We start from the raw sequence: 27,068 nt of genomic DNA on the forward strand, positions 1-27,068 counted from the left end.
CACGATCTCGAAGTCGTACATTTGTAAACGCTCCAACCATCGGGCCATCTGTCCTTCAAGATCCTTGAAGTTGAGGAGCCATCTTAACGCTGCATGATCAGTTCGGAGAAGAAATTTCTGTCCATAAAGGTACTTGTGGAAGTGTTTTGTTGCATTGACTATTGCTAGTAACTCCTTCCTGGTCACACAATAGTTTCGTTTGGGTTTTGTGAATCCTCTGCTATAATACGCTAGCACCTTTTCTTCTCCGTCTATATGCTGTGACAAGACGACTCCGATTCCATTGTTACTTGCATCAGTATCTAACACAAACGTCTTGCCACGAACTGGATATGCTAGCAAAGGAGCATCACATAGTTCAACGTTTAACTTTTCAAATGCTGAGTCGCATAGGGTATTCCAGTTAAAAACTCGGTCCTTCTCGGTAAGTTGGTGGAGAGGTCTGGCAACTTTTGCAAAATCCTTTACAAAACGTCGATAGTACGTTGCCAATCCCAGAAAACTGCGCAATTCATTTTTATCCTTTGAAGTTGGCCAGTCTTTCACAATTTCTATCTTGCTGGGATCGGTTCGAACTCCATCTGAAGATACCACATGTCCCAAATAGTTAACTTCTTTAGAAAATAACCTGCACTTTTTAACGTTCAGCTTTAAATTTGCCACCCGAAGTCTTGTGAAGATCTCACGTAAGTTTTCGACGTGTTGATCAAATGTTCTTCCTAGAACAATTATGTCGTCTAAATAGACAAGACAGGTTTTCCAGTTAAGACCTTGCAATACACATTCCATCAGTCGCTCGAATGTAGCTGGAGCATTGCACAATCCAAATGGCATGACGGTGAATTGCCAAAACCCCGATCCGATAGAAAACGCTGTCTTTTCGCGATCGTTCTTGTCGATTTCTACTTGCCAGTATCCGCTTTTCAAATCAAGCGTAGAGAACCAACTTGAGCCAGATAGGGTGTCCATGATGTCATCAATCCTCGGTAACGGATAGCTGTCCTTTTTAGTCACATCATTTAACTTCCTATAATCAACGCAAAAACGGGTAGTGCCGTCCTTCTTCTTTACCAAAACAACTAGCGAAATCCAGGGACTTGATGACGGTTCGATGACGCCTTGATTCTGCATTGTCGTTATCATTTCGTTTATTTCTGTTTGTTTTGCTAGAGGAAGACGTCGTGGTACTTGTCGGATCGGTTTCGAATTCTGAGTATCAATTCGGTGAGTTACCAGAGCTGTTTTACCTTGGTCATTGTCACCGGTTGAAAACACGTCTGCGAAATCAGCAATCAACGCCTCGGCTTTTAGACGGTCTTCTTGATACAAATTAAGTTCATCCAGTAGATTTTTGGTAAGTTCTTTGAGTCTATCTTTGTCAGTTGGTAGAACCTTTTCCTGTTGCTCCACATCTAATGATTTCACCAAATTTATTGATTGGCAATTACCTATTTCCTCGCCTTTTTTAATTTTAATAGTGTGTTTAGCGGTATTCATTATTCTGACAGGAATAAGACCATTTTTGTTCGCTTCTACCAGGCATTTTCCAATGACCGCGTTCTGTACATTTGTCGTTGAGGTTGGCTCTATCAAATAGAACTGGTGGCCCCCAGGATCGCAATTCAACTTGCCCCATACGATGTTTTCAGATGATTGAGGTAGTTCTATGTCACAATCGACTGTCACTCGAATGCATTTTTCGTCGCTATCCCACATTATCACTTCTGTATTTCTCCATCTAAAAATGCGTTTTTCTAAGTCAATTTTGAACCCATATTTTGTCAGAAAGTCGACACCTATTATGCATTCGTCGATGATATCTGCGACTAAGAATGAACCTTCGAATAACAAGTCGCCTAGCTGAACAGTACGGAGAATCTTTCCATAGACTGGTGCTGTTCCTCCGGTAGCTGTTCCAAGGATGTATTTGTTAGAAGTCTCTTTCTTCAGATTGGGTACCAAATCAGATCTTAAAATCGATTTTGTTGCTCCGGTGTCGACTGTAATTACACATTCTCGTTGATCAACTTTTCCGTTCAGCCATAGGTCGTTTCGATTTCGATGTTGTCTGGAAACGTTAATTACGGTACTGGGGGCGTCAATTCTACTAGCCAACCTCTGCCCCACAAAGTTGGCTCTTATTAGTTTTCCGCCCCTTCGTTAGAAGGGGCCGATCGTGATACTGGATCATCTTCTCTTCTTTTGCGCCATCTTGTCGCGCAATTTCGGCAGTAGTTATCTTTTCGGCGGTGTTTACAATCACGACGTAGATGTCCTTTTTCACCACAAATCCAGCATTGGGGTACACCGTACTGTTGAGGTTCGCGTTTCACAACCACCTTCTGGCAAGAGCATTCTTCATGTACTTGGCGTAGACGTACATCACTTTTTGATGCTTGCTTTGCCGATTCAAAAGTGAGACTGTGCGCAACGGCATCCTTGAGTTTTCGTTTATCTGACAAGAGAAGGGATTGCTTGAGTTCTGAATCACGAAGGGCTTTGATAAACGTATCCAGGGCAGTTTCGTCTCTATGCTCGGGGTCTGATGTCGGATACGACAGCAATGTCAACCGTTCGATATCTTGTGCCAGCTGCTGAATGGATTCACCAGATCGTTGCATTCTGTTTCTAAGCTGAGACCGATAAATCTGTTTCATGTGTTCTTCACCATAACGTAAATCCAACGCGCTAACCAGAACTTCATAGTTGAAGTGGTTCTCCGCCGGAATCGTCTGAAGAACCTCTGCTGCTGAACCTCGCAGGGCCAGTATCAGTGCTGTTGCTCGTTCTTTTCCGTTCCAACAGTTACTAGTTGCCGCTGCTTCGAACTGGGTTTTATAAACGTTCCAGGACATCTCTCCGTCAAATGCTGGCACCTTCAAAGTTCTTCCGGATGCGTGATCTAACGGCATGGCCATTTTTTGGGATTGCTCCAATTCTCGCTTCAATTTGTCTATCTTGTGATCTACCTCAACGGTCTGACGATCAAGTTTCTGCTCGATCATTTCTATTCTTGTTGACTGTTCTTCAATCTGTTCTGCCACTTCCAATTTTACGTGTTTTAACTCCTCTGTCTGTCGTTAGGACTGTTCCTTGATCTGTTGTTTTAACTCTTCTGTCTGTCGTTCGGACTGTCGTTCGGACTGTTCTTTGATCTGTTTTAACTCCTCTGTCTGTCGTTCGGACTGTTCCTTGATCTGTTTCATTTCAGTTGACATACTAAGCAGAAGTTCCATCATTTTAGCGGTTGTAAACGTGCCTGTGCTAATTTCATTGTCCTCATCAGCACCATCAAACTTGAATTCGTCTGGGTTCTTACATTCGTCAATGAGAGCTTCTCTCAGACGTGCTACTAGTACTTCTTTGTTGCCACTTGTGACAAGGCTTCGTTTCTGTAGTTCTTCTCGTAGCTGAACTACGTTCAAACCACACAGTTTTGACATCGTGTTCTTTTTTTCTGAGTAGTAATTCGCTGGTGGAAGATCCCACTTCTGACACCAATGTTATAATATTCGCTGTCGTAACCGATTTACGATGCGACGGGTTCAAATCCTCGATTGAATAAAATATTCCAAACAGTTATTAAACTTTATTTACAGGAGAAATCAACTATTATTAGTTATTAAACTTTATTTACAGGAGAAATCAACTATTATTAGTTATTGAACTTTATTTACAGAAGAAATCAACTAATCGTTTATTTCCAGTAAATTCGCACTAACGCAACAATTAACTTTTAAATCTTTCAAAATCTATCGCTATGACAACGTCAACAAACAAATCAAATATCGCTTTAAATAATTCACCGAATCGCTATTCACAAAATCACAAAATCACGAATTTCACTCATCACGAATATCTTGCGACGTGCGCTTTTATACTCTTCGCAAGCGTCGTTTCTAGATTCTTCTCGATGGCCCGATTCTAGCATACTCTAGAATGCTCCAGTCACTAGAACATTCTAGAATACGCTAGAATCTAGTGCGTTCGGTAGCACGGTTATAACAATATATTCAGTCCATCTATTTTTAATCTTTTTACTTTCTGTTAGGATGTTTCCGTTTTTATCTCTAATAATCCTTGACATATTTTTCTGTTTTCCTTTTAACTGTTTAACCAACTGGTACGCCTCTCTTGTCTTGTTTTGCTCAATTATCGTCTCCACCTTTTCACATTTACCATTAATGGCATTAATCCATCTTTTTTTATCTGCTCTAGCACTCTTTTTTTTTTGGCAGACTTCTTTGTTATTCATCTTATTTTCTTCACTCTGTCTTTTTGTCATTTTCAAACTTCTTCTTTCTTCTACAAGGTTCCATCTTTCATCGCTTATCCACGGTTTTATTTTGTTCGTTTTGATTTTACAACTTTCACCTGCTGCTTTGTAAATTTTTTCTAGGTTGCTAACTCTTGTTCTCATATCGTAATTGGCCGCTGCGTCCAATTCATGTTCGATTTTATTTTTTATATCTTCCATCTTCTGCTTTATCATTTCTGTGTTGTATCTCACTTTCCTAATGCTTTCTCCCATTTTAAGCTTTTGTTTTATCTTCATGGTGACGTTGCATAAAACAAGGCGATGATCTAATCCAATTTCTGCACTTGGGAAAGCTTTACATTGGGTGACAAATTTCATCCATTTCTATTCTATCAGTATTAAATCTATCATGTTCATTAATTTTCCGTCTGGTGACTTCCAAGTACATTTGTTGTTGTTTTGCCTTTTTGCGTTTGTGACATACTATCGTCGGTCCTTCACAAACTCTAGTAACCTTTCCCCTCTACCATTTCTATCTCCTAAACCGTGTTCTCCTATAACTTCTTCAAATCCAATGTTGTCACTTCCAATTTTAGCATTCCAGTCCCCAACAAAGATTTGTTGTTGGAGCATAAGCAACTACCAAAATAATGTCTCTTGGATATCCTTTGAATCTGGCATACATCAACCTGTCATTTACGGGATTGTATTCAATTAATGCTCTTTTTGCTTTTTTTCCAAGAATCATTACCACTCCATAAATATGCTCGGTTTCTATGCCTGACCATGACCTTTCTCCAATTCTCCACTTTCTGTCCATCTAACTTCACACAAACCAACCACATCATATCTAAACCTTTCAAGCTCTTTTTTCAGCATCGCATATGTTCCAGCTTGCCACAGTGACCTCACATTCCAAATTCCAACTGTGAATTTCATCTTCATTTTACCTCTTTGGGACTCAGTAACAAACTTTTTATTCCTCCTATCATCTTACCTGATTCTAAAACTCTTGACGTTTCTCACAAGTTTCGTAGTCTAGGCTTTATCTTTGATTCTAGTATGTCTCTTTTTTCTCAGAATAATAGTCTTGCTAGAAGTTCTTACTTTTATCTACGTAGTAAAAAAATTTTTGCCATTTCTTGATGATCCTACTCTTCTCCTTCTTGTTACTTCGTTAGTCTTATCTAGGATTGATTATTGTAGCTCGCTCTACTATGGTCTTCCTGATTCTATACTCTATCCTTTAAGTAAAGCTTTTAACTCTGCTGCTCGTCTACTTGCTCGTGCCCCTTTTTTTCTCATCTATCTTCATATCTCGTTCTCTTGCACTGGCTACCTATAAAATATAGAATAATTTTTAAAACTGGCACATTTGTGTATAGGTAAGTCTCAATCTAAATTATTTCCTAAGTACTTATCAGATATATTGATTGAACCTAAACGCCCCGGTTTACAATCGTCTTCCGGTTCTCGCTTCTTCTTAACTCGTGTTTAACACTCGCTAAACCTGCTTTTGCGTTTTCTGGCCCTTTTCTCTGGGACTCCCTACCTACTTTTCTGACTACTTTTCCATCACTTACGAAGTTCAGAGCGGATCTCAAGGCCCATCTGTTTGCAAAATTCATTGAGGAGCGCTGTTGAACATCGCGGAAATAGCGCTTTACAAGCTAATTGATTGGTTGATTGATCGAAAATATAATTGAAAATTAATAAAATCAAATCAAAACAGTATTCCACTTTTAGTGTCAGTTCGTTGCTTACTGGAGAATATGGCCGGATTTTTACGATCAGTTACAAAATCAGTTGGTGGGGCCAAAAAATGTTCATTTCTTAATAAATATTCGTTTGTTTTTTTTGCCAGTACTAGGTTTGTGTGCCTTTTTTTTATAACTTTTGATTCATTTATTATGACCTTCACTTCAAGATTACAAAAGAATGAAAAACTAACATAAAATTAATAAATTAATTAAATGAAATTAATATTAATTAAATAAATAAATGTAGGTTAGAATTATTATTGAGATTAAATTATTATTATAATTATTTATTTACAATTATATTATATGTTTAATTATTTAAATTCAATGAAAAAATAATGAAATGAACAGTGTTAGTTACTTATTAAAATCAAAAAATGCAATTAGTTAGTGATTACTTTGTTAACCGATTGATTTCTGATTAGCAAAAAATTTATTCATTGTACTAAAGTAATGGTGTTTGAAAGTCAATAATAGATGATAATAGTGATAGAAAGCTACGGGTAGTATGGTTAAGATAGGATTAAAAACATAAGCTTGATATCAAAAATGTAGAAGGAATGCACAAATTTTGGTAAACCTCAGAATGGCTTTCCCAAGTTATAAGATTAATTTTGTTTGTAATTAGAAGGTAAGCAAATAATGAGGAACATTTTATTAACTTTATTTTTTAACAATCAATCTTCGTTTTGTGTCCAGAGACCCGGTTCCCTGAGGTAGGACATTGTTTTCTTGTTGACAAATTGACAATTATCACACATGTTGCTGTTACGTATCAAACAGTGTTTTGCGAGCCACTGCAACTGTATAAATTGATCATTTATATTGTTGTATGGCAATTTTGGATTGTAATCTAAAGTTCTAAGATCATTACTGTCTGAAACATTATTGTTGTTTATTATGGAAACCGTTTTAAAGCATCTGGGGTTTGAAAATGCCGTTCTGACGTTGGCCTAAATTTTTATCTGTTATTATGTCAATAAATAAGAAATAATATTTTTCATGTGATGACAAAACATATTTATTCACATGGAATTAAAAAATGTTTTTATTCAAAAATCCCTTTTTTGTTATTATGATGAAAACAATGTAACCGGAGCACAAGTTTAATTACATTTTACTTAATAATGGGGACACTGCTTTTATTCAATCAAATAACATCTATAATGGCAATAATCAATGTAATGAAATTAATTTAAAATAATGATAATGATATATTGAAATCAAAATTATTATAATAATAATGAAATTAATGAAATCAGTAGTCTACTTCGCTCATCATTTTATACAAATTAGTACTAATAGAGAATGTTAGTTTAGAAAAAAAATGTTCATGCAATATTCCTATCGCAATATATTGAATATGATGATGATGAAACCGAGTTTAATAAATTGTTTTTAAAATGTTCCAACCAAATTAAATTTACTAATGATAAATTAAAAGTATTGTAAAAACCCAATGTTGAAATTTCAAGCGTTTTTATTAAAAGATTAAAATTAACGTAGTTGCTGTTTAAATTTAATATAAGGTTTTGTGAATATTTATTGATTTTATATTCTCTTGACTTTGACAAATTTATTTTGTGGCATACTGTTAATTCCAGGATTTCGATTGTGTTATTGCAAACTAGAGCTGTATCTGGATAAAGAGATTTTAAAAGTACAGACACTGGGCGAAAATCTTCACCATCTAAATCTGCAAATATTGAAACATCAAAATTTGCGCAGTTTTTAAGGTTGTCCAAAATTGTCAAAAGGATCTTATTGTGGCGATTCGAATACCTTTTCAAAGCAGCAACAGAGCTACAGTTGGATAAAACATGTTTGTTTGTCTGACGTGCGTTGCATAGTGGACACCTTGGTTCAGACGACCTACCCTATCTAACAAGGTTTGAATTTGTTGGAAGTTGCTGGATTATATCTTTCTTAACAAATCTAAAATTGATAACAAGGCCGTAGATCTTGACCAGCGAGCAACTTGATCTGCTTTGATGTGTTCTGTCACTGTCTTCAAAACTTTCCCTTGGGAACTTGATGATGTTAAATAGGTGAACTGCGTTTTTTGCTGGTTGAGCATCAAATTCTTGAGAGTAGGATTTATATCATTGGAGTCTGGGAGCATGTTGTCTATTTTTATATAGTCGTTAAATGTTTCTTTCACAGACTTTTCGTTTCTCCATTACCACTCGATTTAAGGTAGCCGCGAAGTTTTACTCTTAATGACTCGGCGTAGTACTTCAGTGATCTGATGTTCAAGCCTCCCAATTTGTATGGCAGTGACACAGTTTCAGATAAGCAACTGCTTATTGGCAAAGCCAACCAGGATCTAATGTCATCAGTAATCAATGGATCCAACTTGCTAGCCATCCAGGATAAAGAGATGTCGTAAATGCTTCCACTGGGCTGTGGTTTCAAGCTTTGTAACAGTTTGCAACATGTTTTGCAATTTATTGAGTAGCAAATCCTTCGCTCTGAGTTGCTGCATTCAAAATCGTAGCATTTACCCAAATACTCGAAATGTTCCCCAATGCGAATCTGCGGTATAACGGTGTCGTCAATTGTCAGCATCGGCAGGAATTGTTTATAAATTCCATTTTTCTTTTTCATACCGAATGAACAACATTTATCTATTCTCATTTTCATCCCGGTAGCTTTGCACCAAACCTGGTTCAGGTTAATTAATTTTTGGGCGTCGTCAGTGCTGTTGGAGATGATGGCTGAGTCGTCAGTAAACTGAAACTAAGCTCTTGATTTTAAATGAGCTGAAGGCCCCCACATGTAACCACATTGCTGATATTCATTGTTCTCTAGCAATTTCACCCTGGAGCACACCTCGTTTGACCGGGATCGGAGGAGTTAAAGTTTCACAACCCGATATTGATATTGAATAGTCTGTGTATGTAGATTTAATTAATTTGGTTATTATTGGAGAAACATGATGGTAATTTAGAGCTGCTGAGATAAGGCCATGACTGACCTCACCAAAAGCATTGCGAAAATCCAAAAGTGAAATGATGATCGTTCTCTGATGTCTCTTTGCATCTTTGAACATATGTGTTAAAAAAAAGTTGGGTATGCTCCATTAAAACATCTTCTTTTGGATAAAAATCTTTTTAAATATTTTTGTTTATAAAATTGTTGTTTTCTAGAAATTTGTATAGTCTGATGTTTATGAAAGATGAAAATATTTTACATAGAATGGGTTGCAGCGTAATTGGTCTGAAGTTGTCGGGGTCATTGGCGTCGCCTTTTTTGTGAATTAAAATTGTGAACCCCTTTTTTCAACTTAACGAAATTGTAGATGACCAGCATTTGCTCTGGAGTTGATGAAAAATTGTACAAAGGATAGGGCATTTTTTAAAAGGTACTATTGAAATTTGATCGAGAGGACATGGGGAGGTTTAGATTTGCATTTGTATATTATTGATTAATGAAATTTCTTTGTATGATGGCGGATTTGTATTAGGTTGTATGACTGGCTTTTGAAGTTTGTGGTATCCAATTTGGAAAGGATGATTTATTGTTTTCAGAATCAGAATCGCATAAAATTGATTTAAAGTATTTTTTACAATCGTTGGAGCTGAATAGAGGAGACAATTTTTTTGATATATTGAATAATGATTTGCATGTCATCCAAACCTTTGCTTCAGCTCAGATGAAATATTCTTCGTTTTATTGAAACTTGTTAAATATTTGGATTTTAATTTTATTCTAATTGTTTTACTTATATTGCTTATTTGTTTGTCGAAGTTATGATTGTTGTGGCCTAATATCTTGAGTTGTTTTAATTTATTGTTCAAAATTTTGATTGATTCATTTGAATTATTTTGATTCGTAGTAGAAGACGATTTAATTATTCAATAATTTGTGGCAAAGTAATTGTAGATTTTGAAATTTGACGGTGTTTTTGTCTAAGTTGTTGAAATTTGGAGAAATCGTGTTGATGTATTTTGAAGTAGCTATTGGCTTCGGTCCATTCCGCTTCCGTTTTTGGCAATTTAACCCCTGGGAGAAGTGTCTCAGTTGTTTGGACAGTAGGTGAGGTCACAAATGATGTAAATGGACGAGAGTCGGATGATGAAGATGTCGGTGGCAAAATCAAAGGAGGCGAATTGGAACAATCGTTTGCAACGTCTGACTTGTTACTTAATACACTGAGCGTTTTGAACATTTTGCATGAACGCTGGCGCATTGCCAGACCCTTTCGTCCTTCGCAACATTTTCCACAGAAACACGACAGTATATTAGTATTTATATTATCAAAATTAATATTCTTAAAGTTATGAGAATTAATGTTTTTAAAGTTACAATTTAAATATTTCGAATTATTGTTTACATTTAAGTTAGTACAGTGCTTTTCAAAGTGGTGGTCCGCGGACTAGCACTACCGGTCCGCGGCGAGCTCCCAAAATTTTTTAAAATATTCAAAGTAAAAAATTAAAAAAAATACTTGACCAGCAACACAAAGAAAATTTCATTAATTAGTACTGGTGAGATAAGAATAGAAGCGAGAGCCAGAATGATCTTTGCAACTAATGAGATTCATGGTACTAAATTGGCCAGATAAGTATATATGTGAGGGTGGTCAGCTGTCTAAAAAAACACTGGATTAAGAGAGACAGTGAAATAGCAACTGCTGCTTAGATTGATACTAGCCTCATCACTGATAAAGACAAACATCTTATAATTGATCATAATAAAGTTAAAATTGATTGTCGAATTTATAGTCGGAGTTTATATGCCTAATTTGTTTAACATCAAAGTAAAGCATAGTTGGATTGATGGTCCGAGACATGTTCTTTTTCAGCTTGAGCTTTTGAGAAGCCGAGACAAAGAGGTGATGCAGATAGGGATGCCTGTGGTAAGAAGATCAGCCAATGTTCAGATGGGGGATATGAGTTTAAGACAGAGTAACACCAGAGATCAATCCTGATGCTAGCAGCCTACTTGAATTCATTCATTGGGATTCTGAAATGTATGAATCTCCTCTAACTTGTAGCTTAACAACGGCTCAAGTCAAACAATTTTTGCACACTCCAATGATAGTCCCAGACTGGCCCTCACACATTCAAAGTATTGAGAGATGTGTCAAGATGGTTACGGAGGCAAGTGAACATGTCTACAGTCATGAAAGAAGTTATTAAACTAATAAAACTAATATAAAAGGAACCTAATTAAAATAAAACTACAATAATCTAGCAATTTTTTCGAACAAAATGAACCTTTTTTTAAAACTAATTATGACAATAAAAATAGAAAATTATGCATGAAAACAGTGAGCTGCACAAATCGGCCAACTCTCTTGTTAACGTACATAATAATAATAAAAATAGTAATAATAATAAGGGTCTGACACTATAAAAAATAAAATAACTTTCAAAACTCTAAATAGGCATTTTTTTAAAATTATTCATTTCATCAAATAAAAGTTTAAAAAATGTGCGCATTAATTTTTTTTATAGAAGAAATTCAGAATTTGGTTTCAATATGAAATTGTGTTATAAAACTAATAAATTTGTTTTCATGGTTTTTATCAGAGATGCTAGTGTTTGGCTGCCAGACAAAGAATTTTATGAAAAGTTCAAGAAACCCATTCTATATCCTGATGAGAATACGTCAAAATGGGTCCTTCCCCCATTCAATCGTTTGTTTATTAGTTTATTGTAACATTATTTAATGTTTATCATTTATTTAATGTTTGGCAAGGAGATCATAATGGATTACTCATTTGACCGGGAAGATGTTAATTTGCATCTTTACTTATTTTTTATTTCATTATTACAATCATATTAGATAACTGTCGTTTGACTATAACATGGTATTTAATTGAAATTATAGTTGATTTTTAAAGTTAATATTTCATTTTGTTGATCATTTTCATTTAACCTTTTGATATTTTATATTGTTTTTTTTATTTGTTAAATTTGTTGAGGTAATGAGATATTCACCAAATCATGCAAACTACAGAAAGAGCTATACCGAAGGAGAAAAAGGTTCAAAATATCACAATGAACTTTGGACCTCAGCATCCTGCAGCCCATGGTGTACTTCGACTTGTGTTGACTCTTGATGGGGAAACAGTAGTGAGAGCTGACCCACACATTGGACTTTTGCACAGAGCAACAGAAAAGCTCATTGAAAATAAAACTTATCTCCAGGTATCTGTAATTTTTTTTCTTTTTTTTTTTCATATTTAAAATGCTGTTATAATATTTTTACAAATCTTTCCTCACTTATTTACAAATTATAAGTTTGGGTTGTAAATTCATTTTTACAAAGGCTGAACATCCATAACTCATGTCAAAATGGGCATTTGTGTGTTGGAGCTAGAATTGCCTTTTATGTTCTATATGTTTGATAGTTTTTGTGTTTACGGTAACAATTCGATACAACCTGCCATTTTATCATCAAACGTTACTCTATTTATTTATAAATCAAAATTATGAATGTATGAATTTTCGTTGCTTGGCAGAAACTGCTCTGTCTTTAAACACTAATAATCGCAGTCGCCAGTCTAGGTGGTCTCAGGACCCACCTATTCACAATGGGTTGTCTCCAGGTTGGAAAACACGGACCAGGCAGAACTAGTGCACCCTGCTTGCCAGTTGGTTGATGCTAGTTGGTTGATCTGGCCTTGTTAACCATCAACAATTCTTTTACTGACCTATTTGTCAAGTTTTAGAAAAGTCAAACAAAAATTATCGTGTTATTATGTATTGAAGCACGTTTATTAAATTAATAGTAAATTATTAACGGTTTTCTACCAAAATAATAAACAATTTCATATGTTTTCAACAGAATAATTAATTAATAACTAAAATAATAAACAATTTCGAAAATTTTAAAGAACAACTAATTCATAACTAAAATAAACAATTTAAAACAATAAAACAGCACCTGAAATAAAACCCTAAAGAAAAAGAACCAACAACAAGCTAACAAGACTAAATAACCAAAAAAGAACTACTTAGCACCCTCAAACATGTTTATGTAAAAGTAATGTATCCATGCGCACAACTATATAAGAACTAAGAACCAGTTTGGTCTCAAACATGCTGACTAAACATGCATTTCTGACATACCCACAACCAATTCACCATATTTACACATCTGAAGTTCAGGATTGTGCGTCCTCAAAGATGCATGTTGATGTCATCGTCTATGTAGGTTCGGTCATGCCAAGCAAAGTGAAGTGAAGATAATCTCTGTCACAAATCATCAGGTCACTGCTACACGACCACAGGGTCGCCCAAAGATGTCAAACTGTACAGGAAGGCGCAAATGATCAAGAGGCTTGGAGACAGAAGTTGATGTCAGGAATACAAAAATCCAACCCGAAATGGAAAAGGACTATAAACGAAGATTGATTGATTGATTGATATGGTTATTATGAAAAAAAAAAACATAAATTAATTTAGCAAAAACATTTAGAGGTAAAATGATGCATCACGAAGGGTAATACATTTGGATGAAGATTTGGTGGAGGGTTGATTTGTTATCTGAAAAATTCTTTTTATTCTTTTATTTTTAGAGATTTATATATCAATGGATTGAATCAATGAATCAATTGGCTGAATCTGAAACAAGTTTAGGATTAGGTGTTATTTATTTGTGCAATAAGTACAGTAAAATCGCACAAATGGGGCGATTTATTTAGCATGCATTAGTAGTGGTATGGTATGTGAGCGGTTCACTCGGAGTGGCCTGAAATGAATATGGGCAGAAACATTTTTGTGCAACTTTGAGCTTGGCAACTAAGTTGTGATTGTAGATTTGAAGTTTGTTCCATTTGTTGTTTGTTTTATGTAATGTGAATAATCAAGATTTCACCACAGAACATTTTCAAATAAAAACAAAATTTTTAAAAAATAATTGGTAAATTATATTATGTTATTATTGTTTTAGAAATGAACTAATTTCTGTAAGTTTGAAAAATTATTGTGACTAAAAGATTTAACGGAGTTTTTTTTAATTGCCTAAAAGAACATCAATCAATCTTTGTTTACCGTCCAGAGACCCAGTTTGCGATGTAGGACGTGCTTAAAAGAACACGAACTTTTTTAATATTAGGGACATCGTGGTCATTGCTAAAATAAAATTTATTAGTTTTTAAAAAAGCACTTCCTTAATGGCAAAACACGATCACGGCCTAATGAATTTTTTTATTAAATTGTGTTTTTAAATTGTGTTTTTAAATTCTTGCAAATTCTTTTCATGATTGTTGAATACCACTTAACTATCGACGAGTACAAACTGCTTTATTTATGTTCATTTTGAGTAACACTATCCAGACCAGGTATCGGTTTCCAATAAACAAAACATAAAATCAGTTCTCCCACATCCTTGAATGACCTGTCTGGTGGAACTACTAGTAGTTATTTGTGTATCATTAATATGCCGTATTTTAGCCAAATCTTTGATTAACGTCAAAAATATTTGCAGTGTAAAGCAATATTAACAAGGATCTCAAAATGGAACCCTGCGAAACTTCAAACATTTTCACACCATTTGTTAGAATCAATCAGAAAAATATGTCTCAAACCAATATTACCACACCTGATATTCTAAAACGTCAATAAGATCAATGTATCAAGTTCCACACAAATATCCAAAAATGCAACAACCTAAACAATTAGTTGTTGAACCATTGCAGCAAATAATGAAGTATAGCTGAAAAGTGAAATCGCAAAGACTGGCAGATGGGCGTAAGATTGTTCTGGGACATGTAAGATAAGTCGTTAGCAACAGTCAAAATCGTTAACTCGCATGTTGTTGACCCATATCTGTTGTTGGTTCAATGGAGCTACTGAGCTGCCTTCACTGGATTTTGCCAAAGATCTGTTGCCTTAAGATGAGTAGGTTTGTTTAAGGAGTTGAAGAGATTAGGCAACATTGTCTGGGTGAAAGACAAATGTTGCTGATGTCGTTGAATTTTGATTTGCAGCTGTATTAGAAAGTGCCAGATCGAAATTGAACGGGTTGTCTAGTTGATCTTAACAATTTTAATTTTGATTGGTTTACTTGTAGTGGAAGGAGGCCAACCATCGAGAATTGTTCTCTCGATGTACACCGAACCTTTCAAGAGCTGTCCTTTTCCATTTTTCCATAATAATCAACAGTTACCAGTTCAGCCTGACGAATTTCCTGAATAACCTAATCGGTGAAGTAGGAAAATAATTCCGAAGAATGGTATTAAAAGTTATTCAGCAATGTAGGGTTTAATCGATAACAAATATCCTGTTTTTCATTGCCTGCTACTTACTGCTGACGTAACATGTCTGATTATAAAAGGAGTCTCATGGCCGAGTAGTTAGTCCATCTACTACTCCCACAGCCCGAGTTTTCTGCAGATTCATCCGGGTAGCCGACCCACGGCCAACCCAACCGTCCATCCTTCCGAGGTCGGTAAATGGGGAGACGACGTATTGGCCGGCAAGATGACTCAGTAGTTCAAATGCACGCCTAGTTAAACATTTCAATGGCTATCATATACTCAGCGTATATAATGCACATAACATAACATAAACAGAAAATAGAGAGGCGCGAAATAAATGAAGTAAAATAAAATACAGTTGGATGAAAATACAGATTGTTAATGATAAATGATATACATATATATATATATATATATATATATATATAATATAATACGCAAATATATATATATATATATATATATATATATATATATATATATATATATATATGTACATACATACACATATATACACACACTCACACACGCATCAGCCCACACACACACGCATTAACCACAAAGATGTCAAAGATAATATAAATATATAAACTATGACATTGTGCCAAGCGAGGATCTCCTTTTGAAAATCATGTCCGTAGAATTCATATGTCGATCCAACTTCATTTTAAATGTTTCAACATCTTTAGCCATCACAATGTCCGCATCCAAGCCGTTCCATAACTCAACCACCCTATTGGAAAAGCAAAATTTCCCATGATTCGTGTTAAAACTATGAGTAGACAACTTGAACGGATGACCCATGGTACGATCATCGTTAGGTTTTTTTAACACAGGATAACATGATGATAATACGCTGTTCCTAGTTATGTTGAAAACTGTGATAAGATCACCTCTGATTCGTCTATACACCAGTGTGAGAAGATCGAGAAGTCTTAATCTCTGCTCATAATTGAGTCCAATACATTCCTTCACCATTCTTGTGGCCCTCTTCTGAATCCGTTCAATATCTTCTATAACTTTCAAAGACCAGGGAGACCACACCGAAGCAGCATACTCTATCTTTGACCTGATAAGGGATTTATATAAGATTAAAAAAGTAGGTTTAGGTAATTTCATAAAATGTCTATTTATCAATCCTAGAGTTATATTACACTTATTAATTGTATTATAAATGTGTTTATGAAATTTCATGTCTGGTTCAAATATCACCCCCAAATCTTTAACAAATTCCACATTTTCAAGAAGTAAACCATTCATAGTGTAAGATCTCTTACCACATGCTCTACGCCCATAATTCATAACGACACATTTATCCACATTCACCCCAAGCTCCCATTTTACACACCACCCATAAAAAACATCCAGACATGCCTGAAGGGCCTCCATATCATCATTAGAATAGATACACTTGAACAATTTAGCGTCATCAGCATATAGATACATCCCAACATTAGAATCATTCTTACATAAATAAAAAATATCATTCACATAAATAACAAACAAAATTGGTCCCAACACACTGCCCTGTGGAACCCCACTAATCACTTTAAAATTATCAGACATAAATACATGTGTCCGTCGTGTGAAAAGGATAAACAGTTTTTGTGGTGTAGTTGGCTGCTTCAAATCTATGGATGAAGATATGAAGAACATATTAAAGATATATAGATAATGTATATGTAACATTGTAAGTGGTTCTGCATGTGTCAGAGCTGCAGTAATAAAGACCGAAAAAAAATAAGCCACAAGCTTTAGTTTTACTTCAAAATTTTATTTTCTTTTACAGACCACATTATTCTTTTTTTTAATGAATTTTATTAAATACTAATTTTTCCTTTTGTAGGCATTGCCGTATTTCGATAGACTGGATTACATGTCTATGATGTGCAATGAGCAGGCGTTCTCCCTGGCTGTTGAGAAATTACTCAACATTGACATTCCCATCAGGGCAAAATGGATTAGAAGTTGGTACTTGTTCACTTGGTATGTTCCTTTTTTTGTATGGGTTTGTGTAGCAGTCTTAGATAGACGTTAGATTGAGCCGTTGTTGAATTGTCCACAAAAATACATTTGTTTCTCATTTGATGAAATATATAAATGCCGTTTCTTTACTCTAAAGATGCTTTAATGTATGAAACGTCCTACCTCGGGGGAACTGGGTCTCTGGATGCTAAACGAAGATTGATTGATTGTTTGATGCTTTAATGTATCATTTAAACATATTTTTTGATGTAATTTTGGATGTAATGATGGAACTGGGTCTCTGGATGCTAAACGAAGACTGATTGATTGTTTGATGCTTTAATGTATCATTTAAACATATTTTTTGATGTAATTTTTCATCTTAATGTGGCACTGTTTCATACATACATACATACACAAGCTAACATCAATTGAGCTAAATCAGATTAAAGTGTTTTTAAAATAAATTTGAAGACAAGGTACTCTTGCAGTGTCAGTTAACTTGTTCAAAAAACATAGCATCAATGCATTAAACATTAGAATTTTAGTAAAATGCATTTGAAATCGAACAAAATGTAATCTATCAATCAATCATCGTTTAGCGTCTAGAGACCCAGTTCTCCCGAGGTAGGACGTTGTTTTCTTTGCCATCAATTTTTTGCGATCAGTTGTATCCATTTTATTTAAATTTAAAGCTTTCATGTCTTGCTCAATTGTTTGCAACAAGGACTTATTTGGACAGCCTTTGGGACGTGTGCCAAGTACTTCAACATCTGCAAGAGAAGTTATGGCACTGTTTCCGCTTCGTTTGACATGACCAAACCACCTCAGACGGTGTTGCCGGCATTCGTCCTTTATATCATCTAAACCAGCACGACACAGGATTTCGGTAGATTTGATGTGGTCCTTCAGATTAATTCGTTGCATTCATCGGAGCATTTTCATATCGGTTCGGTGAAGTTGTTGTTCCATTTTGGTTGTGCGACTTGACGTCTTGCATAGTTGTTCTTTTCACAGAAAATTTTGTTGTCATCAACAGACTTTGATTTTTGCCATTGCTTGTATGCAGCTTTCTTTTCAGCTATTGCGTTTTGTACACTGTCATTCCACCACTAAGTGTCCCGTTCATGCTGGCGTTTAGTACCAGTTTTCCCACAAACTGTAGTTGCAGCGTTTATCAAAACGGTTTTGTATGTACTCCAATCTGTACTGGATTGCGATTGGTGGTCTAACTGTGTGGCGACAATCTGTTGAAATTTTTCTCGATGAATATTGCTTTTCAAGTTCCACATTTTGATTTTCCGAGGCATTTGTTTAGACTTATGTTTTGACAGTTTGACAACCAGGTCTGCCACAAGGAGTCTATGTTTGGCGACACATGATTCGCCAGGTATAACTTTGACATTTTTGAATAGCCTTCGGTGCTGTTGCTTGACAGCGAAGAAATCAATTTGCGTGTATGATGGTCCACTTTTGTATGTTATGAGATGTTCCAACCTCTTTTTAAAATATGTGTTCAGTAAACAAAACCCGTGACTTTCAGCAAACTCAAGGATGCGGTAGCCGTTCTTCATTCCGTTCTCCATAGCCAAAACCACCATGTACGTTGTCAAAACCATCTGTTTTCTCTCCAACGTGGCCATTGAGATGGCCAATCAGGATTGTTTCAGATTTTGGTATTGTTGAGATGGTGTCAGAGAATGCAGCCCAGAAGTCATTTTACATCTCTTCTGATTCGCCTGTCTGTGGAGCGTATGCAGAAAAAATAGTCATTGTTTGCTTTTCTAGGCGAATCTTGATCCACATGAGACGTGAGTTAATCCTTTTAATATCCAGTACTTCTTGGGCTAGAGGTTCTTTGACAAAAATTTCAACATCATTTTTGGCCTTCTTTTGGCTATTAAACTATTAAGCTATTAAAGACTATTAAACACATCTTTATTATTCTGGAAATAAACTCATAACAGACCAATTCTTCATTTGGGAAAATGATAACTAGCATTTTTTAAAGTGGATATAAATGATGACATGTGTAATGCTTACGTTAATGATTCCTGAACTGGAATAGACTTGGAATGTGCTTGTAAATGAAAATGTAATCTGATGCACAATATTTGTAGTAAGCAATTGAAGAAAGATATTAAAGAATAATGAAGTAGTTGGGAGATAAAGAGGCACCCTGCGTTGAAAAACATTGTTTTATTGTGGCTTTGGTAGTGCAAACAAAAAGTTGTTTGAAAATGCAGCCATAGAGTTACAAGCACGAAGGAAACAATTACAAAAAACAAAGCAATGTGTATAGTAAAATAATGAATGGAATACAGCGAGGAATTTGTACATATTCCAATTTTATAGTTAACAAAAACTTGATGATGCATGAAGAGACGGGATTGGAGAGTATGAGATAGATCTTATTGCAAAATTCAGAAAGTGCAGATAATGTGACATAAAATGTGACATGAAAGGATAAATTTCGAAAGCGATTTGTTAATAAGAATTTGTACATTGACTGTTGAATGTGAGAGACAAGATAGATTAAAATGGTTTAAATAAAGGATTGGTTTAGGTACAAATAGAAAGACTTTTAGAAATTAAGTAGTTGGGTGTTGATAGCTGTGTTCACTGTTGCCAATGTTTTTTTTGTTAGTTGTATTATTATTAAGATAATGATGGTAACTAATGGCTATCACAACAGCACTATTTGGCGAACTAACTCGAATCATGAACCACTTGCTCGGAGTTGCTGCTCATGCCCTCGATATTGGAGCCATGACCCCTCTCTTCTGGATGTTTGAAGAAAGAGAGAAGGTTGTTATGATGCTGAAAATAATAATAACATGTATTATTATAATTATTATTTTAATAATAATTATTATTATTGATGATGATAAGATGAAATATAAGGTAATTGCTGTGCTTAGTTGATTATAATGGTTATAATAGTTATAATGGACGACACATTATGAATGTTGGCGATTTATTCCTTCATTACTAGTATCATACTATATAGATATAAATCTGCATGTACATTGTACATTGTTTTGTTCGTTATAACAGTCAGGTCGACATGTGCGTAGATTGTTACAGCATGCCAGAATTAATTCAGCATGAAAAGGATCTTAATGATGAAAAGGAATAATAATGAATAAATACAAATAATACAAACTATGGCTAATGCACTTCGAAGAATGTTTTTTACTTGTATGAAAAAATATACAGGAGTGTAAAATTATTTCGGGGAGTCAAATAAATTATCAAATTATGGAATAAATTGGAAATTATTAAATCTATAGAAAATTTTGATAAGAAGTAAATGAAGGGCTGAACTGAGTAAATGATTGTAGGGCAGTTGGAAGAGTAATTAAATGAATAATAAAATAGGAATAATAAATAAAGATATGAAAGGTAATAAAAACCAGTGTTGAGGATAAAGACTTTATAACTGTGATGGAAGTTATAACTGTGATGGAAGCAATCACAAAACCAATACACACTGGTGACATTTGGAATCTAATATATGCTGATGATATCATTTTAACAGCCACGTCTGAGCAGAATGCAGCACAGATGTTTGAAGATTGGAACACCAGACTGGCCGATCGTGGATTCTGAGTCAACATCAGCAACACCTAAGCAATGACCACTGGTGAACCCCTTCAATCTACAGCTACTGGAAGATGGCCCTGTTCAGTTTGTAAAGCTGGTGTAGGAAACAATTCAATCAAGTTTCAGCAGTGTAACCAGTGGTGTCACAAACGTTGTTCAAAAGTAGTTGGTAATTTATCTAAAGTGTCCAACTTTGTTTGTCCTGCTTGCATCAATCCACAACAACAAATTCGAAATAGCAATGTTTTTGAAGCCATTAAGGTAGAGAAATCACATTGTTTAAATATCTAGGGGATGTTCTGGATTGTACTGGAACAGCTGAAGCTGCTGTTCGAGCACGCATACATGCAGCCTGGAATAAGTAGCATCTCCTTGCCTCTAGATTGATGCGGCGTGACATCCCACATCCACTACGATCAAGACTTTATATATCTGTGATACGTCTGGTGTTGTTATATGGTGCAGAAACATGGCCAATGACAACCAAAATGGAACAACAACTTCACCGAACCGATATGAAAATGCTCCGATGAATGCAACGAATTAATCTGAAGGACCACATCAAATCTACCGAAATCCTGCGTCGTGCTGGTTTAGATGATATAAAGGACGAATGCCGGCAACACCGTCTGAGGTGGTTTGGTCATGTCAAACGAAGCGGAAACAGTGCCATAACTTCTCTTGCAGATGTTGAAGTACTTGGCACACGTCCGAAAGGCCATCCAAAGAAGTCCTGGTGGCAAACAATCGAGCAAGACATGAAAGCTCTAAATTTAAATAAAATGGATACAACTGATCGCAAAAAATTGATGGCAAAGAAAACAACGTCCTTCCTCGGGAGAACTAGGTCTCTGGACGCTAAACGATGATTGATTGATTGATTGATTTTTTGATTGATTTATTGATTTATTGATTGATTTATTGATTGATTTATTGATTGATTGATTTATTGATTGATTTATTGATTTATTGATTGATTGATTGAGAATAAAGACTGCTAAAAAATAGAAAAATGTAATTCCTTTTTTTACATGCTTTTTAATTTTACTTCAATAGATTTTTTCTTTATTTCTTTGCTACACTTATTAGATTTATTTAAAATTAAATATTTTTCTTGATCTCTGTTTAATTTGTAAGTTTTCAAAGCCTACAAATTAATTTTATTACCAAGGCGTTTCTGCCAAATTTTTTCATGCTTCGTCTTTCAAATTTTCATATTCAAGCAACTCAGCATTCATTTATTCAATGCATTTGTTATTATTAAACCTTTGAACAGATGATGGAGTTTTATGAGAGAGTCTCAGGAGCCCGGATGCATGCAGCTTACATCAGGCCAGGAGGTGTAGATCGAGTATGTTTCATTTTAATGCATTCTTTCTGCTAACCAAGTTCACTTATTTCTAGAGTGTCTTGCTATTCTATTGTTTAGAAATGATGGCATGTGTAATGCTTACGTTAATGATTGCTGAACTGGAATTGACTTGGAATGTGCTTGTAATGTAGTGTATCTCATTGTATAAGTTCCTTGAAGTTATTGCTTTAAGTATGGAGTTTGTGTGCAGATTTTAAATTTTAAGAGAAACTTAAAATTTCTTTGTGAAAGTTTAAATAATTAGTCTAGATTCATTTTCTAAAAAAGTAACACATTTAAAAATTTCGTCCGCTTTTTACTATTAACAAACAATACAACCAACATGGCAACCAATCAATAAAATCAATCGATTGATTGATTGATTGATTGATTGATTGATTGATTGATTGATTGATTGATTGATTGATTTAATCAATAAAAAGCATCAATACGACTATATTTCACAACCCATCAACACAATCAGCATGTTTATGACGCAGCCTACCCTGAAATTGAGGATGGTTTAATAAACATGAACACGATGTTTTTCGGTTTTTTTGAGATTATTTCAATAGTCCAACTTATTAAGAATTAATCAAGATTTAATAAAAAAAAAATAGAATGAATTTGGAGTATTAATGAGTTAATCATAATAATCGTTGATTAAAGAGTTGAATGTTATGTGGTTTGTAAGATTGGTAACTCAGATTCTGGTTCCTTTTTTTATATTTCTTTGCCAATCCATTATTACGTGTAGAAGTATCCCTTCCATACGCTTCAAATCCATTGTGATGTAATGTAATCGTTTTTGTAGATCATTTTGCTTTTTGTTCAATATTGTTCAAGTCCTTTCTTTGTTATTAATATTTATCTTTTTGCCTCCTACGACAAACAACTTTTGTTTCAAAGAAAGGAATATTTTGAATAACAGGATTTACCACTTGGTTTGATGGATGACATATTCAAGTGGGCTCAAATCTTCCCGCAAGTCATTAATGAAGTTGATGATTTGTTGACTGAAAATCGAATTTGGAAGCAGCGCACGATGGACATTGGGGTTATATCTGCCTCAGATGCTCTCAATTATGGATTCAGGTCGATCTCTGATATTTTATAAAGTACATTAAAAGCAAATATAGTTTCTGTTTTGTTTCTCACTTTTGCAATGTTATCAGTGGATAATTTCATTGATTTGAACCTCACTTTTTAAAAAAATTGTTCTAATTCTACTTAATCAATTTATCTGAAAGTTTTTGTAATTTGTCAAAATCACTTAAATTGAACGAATATCCTGTCAAACCATTCATTCATTATTAACAACTAACTTACAATTTATCTGATGGTAAAAGTGATAGATGGTCGATGGAATTAAATTACAGAAAAATTAAAGATACGAATGATTTTAATGGATTTCATATCTAATTTTTAGTTTTAATTATCTTCTATTTAGTGGCGTTATGTTGCGGGGATCGGGAATAAAGTGGGATCTAAGGAAAGTTCAACCATACGATGCGTACGATTTAGTGGAGTTTGATGTTCCTATTGGCAAGAAAGGAGATTGTTATGACAGGTAGGAATTGTTAAGAGTAATTAATTAAATCTTATCTTAATAATTTTAAAATTACATTCAAAACGTTACAAAGACTAAATCTTATTTTACGTATCGTCAAAGATATCTAATACGTATGGAAGAATTACGACAAAGTTTGAGGATTGTTCTACAATGTTTGGACAAGATGCCAGCTGGAGAAGTCAGAATCGATGATTGCAAGGTTGCCCCGCCTAAAAGAGCCGAAATGAAGGTATTACAAATTTTATTGTATGGTCTTATATCTTATATGTTTATTTTATTTTCAGAGATATGGCTGGTTATATTTACAAGTTTTTCGTTGTTTTCGTTTCAAAATAAATTGCTATTGATTTTTTTAATGGTTTTATTCCAGCTAGTACCTCAAACTTCCACTAAAAACCGTTTATTGATTATTTCGTTGTTGTAAGATGAATTTTTCGTTATCTTTCACTAATATTCTTCAATTATTTATTTAACTACCGAAATGGTTCTCTTTTTGTTACGATTTGAGAGTCCTGGCCACACGTCGCCACATGAGATGTCGTATCTCTTTCATCACTTTGACTTCACACATCATATATTTTGTTATATTGATTACAAAATTCGTAACAAAATCATAATTAAGAATTTTTTCTTCTAAATATAGAACCCAGTAAAACCTTTAATCATCTAAAAACAGTTTTAATATGTACTATGGTGCAAACAAATTTTACCCAGGATAAAATTATTTGTAGTTTTTTATTAAGTCAGGTGTAAAACAACGTCCTACCTCGGGTACCGGGACTCTGGACGCAAAACGAAGATTGATTGATAAAATTTACGACATATTAATTAATTTTCACTATTGTTAGTTTATTTTAACAGCTTGGCAGCCAACGATACATTCTTGATCAAACGACGCGTGGATCAGCATGTACTATCGTTGATGTCACTGATTCTACTTATTTTCTAAAATGTTGTTCCTAATTTGATGATATGATTTACTTAACATGAATTGTTTTCCTTTGTTTATATTAGTCATCCATGGAAGCACTAATTCACCATTTCAAACTTTACTCGGAAGGCTATCAAGTCCCTCCTGGTTCCACATACACAGCCATTGAGGCTCCTAAGGTTATTTTGATTTATGTTTTATATTTATTGCACTCATTTGTCTTCTTGACGAATCATGTATCCAGCTGATTGTTATCAGTCATTTTATAATGCTCTTAAGCTCTTACCTTGTTGTTACTACTACAATAATTAAATTGATTTTTCACCGTTGAAAAATATGTAGACAAAATTTCTCTGTCAACTATGAAGCTCCAACTAATTTATACTCAGTTGCAATTGGTTTTCTTTATCTGACTACCCGTACATTTTTAGCATTCCAGAGTGTTCTTTCCTTACGATTTTGGTTGCATAACTATTTTTATAGTTTTTTGTTCTCATGTTTTTTTGAGATAGCTCATCACTTGCTCTGTTGTAGTTTGAGATATCAAAGCCAATTCTTTATAAAATTTTATTTATCAGCTATAAAATGGCTTATATTTATCATAAGTATATGCATTTAAATTGTTGGCGTTCTTATGGTTTTCAGTTATTGTGGTATAAAAAGCTGCTGCTTTAAGACATCATTGCAAAAAAATTTTGTTCAACAGGGTGAATTTGGTGTATATTTAGTATCAGATGGATCAAGCAGACCGTACAGATGCAAAATTAAAGCACCTGGATTTGCTCACCTGGTCAACATTTTATTTAAATTTGATTATTTCTAATTGTGTAAAACAATTTTTCGTGTCTATTTTGTAAACAATTTTTTTTTTTTCAAAATTTCCATATGAATATTTTAATGACACCTAGTTTTTTAATTTATTTTATCAATTCGCCAGGCTGGTCTCCATAAATTAACTAAAGGACTAATGTTGGCAGATGTGGTCACCGCCATTGGTTAAAAATTGTTCTCTTTTGAAAATTTTTTAATATGAATTTTTTAAATAATACTATGTTTCTAATATTTTAACTGTATTTTTAAAATCATTCCAACTTGGCTCACCTCGCCCTTCTGCTTAAACTTTCATGTTTTTCTTGGATTTGTCAAGATGAGTAACAACTTTGAAAGACATTTCGCACCCCATTTTTAATTAAGACTTTATCTAAAAACTAAACTTGGGTTTTAGCCATGTATTACTGTTGGCTTCATGGTTTGGGAGGCATAACCTTTTTCCCTCAACCGCATTTTAAAAATCGTAATCATAATCTTCAACCATTTGCCGAAGATGGCTGATTCCTCTTTGAAAAATTGGAAAGTACAGTTTGGCAGTGTGGCACTGGTTAAGTAGAAAAGAAAATGTTTGGATAAATACGTAGTGAAATAATTTTACCTCTGCGGCGTTAGGATTTACCACGTATTAACAATTTCCACCAAATCTTCTGAATAACAAACTCTTCGCTTTTTTTAACACCAAAATTGAATTTAGCATATATAAATTCTATGGAGAAATGTAAAAAGCAGAATGTTTTACAGTGGTTTAGAGCGCTGTAAGAATTAAATCTTTCTTTAAGAAACTTAATTTTTCACTTTCTTTCTTTTTCTCACTATTAACTTACGTTTTTTATCACTCCAGGATCGCTTGCCGAGTTTTGAACTTTTTAATCCTTAATCGCCCCATCGAGATATTAATCATTATTGCTTTTTTTTAAAAAGAAAATCATATCGTTATTTTTAATAATTCATCCCTAGGTACCATTGATGCCGTGTTTGGAGAAATTGATAGATAATCAATCGACTGAATTTGTAATAAAAAAAATCTATAAATAGTTTGTTAAATAAAATTGTTGTTTGATTTGAAACGATGCATTATTGTTTTCGATTTTATTATTCTTATCAAGCTGTAAGATGATTCATACATAAAATTGATAGACTATAACTTTTGTAAAAAAAAATATGAACAATTCATAGAATTTCTTGAGAATCAGTGGTTAGTTCTTTTAATAAAATGGTCAAATGTAAAAGTTTTTCATGTATATATATATATATTTTTACAATATTCTATAAATTCTACCGAATGTTTGGCGTTAATATGTTTGTAGTTCGTTTTTTAAATTCTTCTCACTAAAGTTTTTTGGTGAACGTTTCGTTTATTAAAATTCAAAATAAACTTATTTTCCGAATTCATGCTGCAAAAAAGGCCATATTTCGATTCCGAATGAATCATCATCAGTGCTTTTTGTTGTTTATATAAGGAAATATTGACTTTGTCAAAATGAACTTAGATGGAGATTGACTTTGTCAAAATGAACTTAGATGGAAGTTAGGTGTCAGACACTAAGTTCATTTTGACAAAGTCAATATATCCCTATAT

At 34.1% G+C, this 27,068-nt stretch overlaps 2 protein-coding genes across 2 annotated transcripts; one reads left to right on the forward strand and one right to left on the reverse strand.

Moving 5' to 3' along the window:
* Positions 1 to 2,141: 2,141 nt before the first annotated feature.
* On the reverse strand, positions 2,142 to 3,443 carry HELRODRAFT_169254 (hypothetical protein; the record flags this gene model as incomplete). The annotated part of the gene is made up of 2 exons (XM_009015098.1): positions 2,142 to 3,070; positions 3,221 to 3,443. The coding sequence occupies 2 exons, from the start codon at positions 3,441 to 3,443 to the stop codon at positions 2,142 to 2,144; spliced, it is 1,152 nt and encodes a 383-aa protein (XP_009013346.1).
* An 8,098-nt stretch (positions 3,444 to 11,541) lies between these two features.
* On the forward strand, positions 11,542 to 26,484 carry HELRODRAFT_75061 (hypothetical protein; the record flags this gene model as incomplete). The annotated part of the gene is made up of 12 exons (XM_009015099.1): positions 11,542 to 11,662; positions 11,986 to 12,176; positions 17,079 to 17,199; positions 19,893 to 20,005; positions 22,080 to 22,154; positions 23,086 to 23,249; positions 23,605 to 23,724; positions 23,827 to 23,956; positions 24,742 to 24,837; positions 25,365 to 25,448; positions 25,596 to 25,653; positions 26,447 to 26,484. 12 exons carry the CDS (start codon positions 11,542 to 11,544, stop codon positions 26,482 to 26,484), a joined length of 1,311 nt encoding a protein of 436 aa, XP_009013347.1.
* Positions 26,485 to 27,068: the final 584 nt, after the last annotated feature.

Source organism: Helobdella robusta (assembly GCF_000326865.2).
Source record: "Helobdella robusta unplaced genomic scaffold HELROscaffold_15, whole genome shotgun sequence".
Lineage (NCBI taxonomy): Eukaryota > Metazoa > Annelida > Clitellata > Rhynchobdellida > Glossiphoniidae > Helobdella > Helobdella robusta.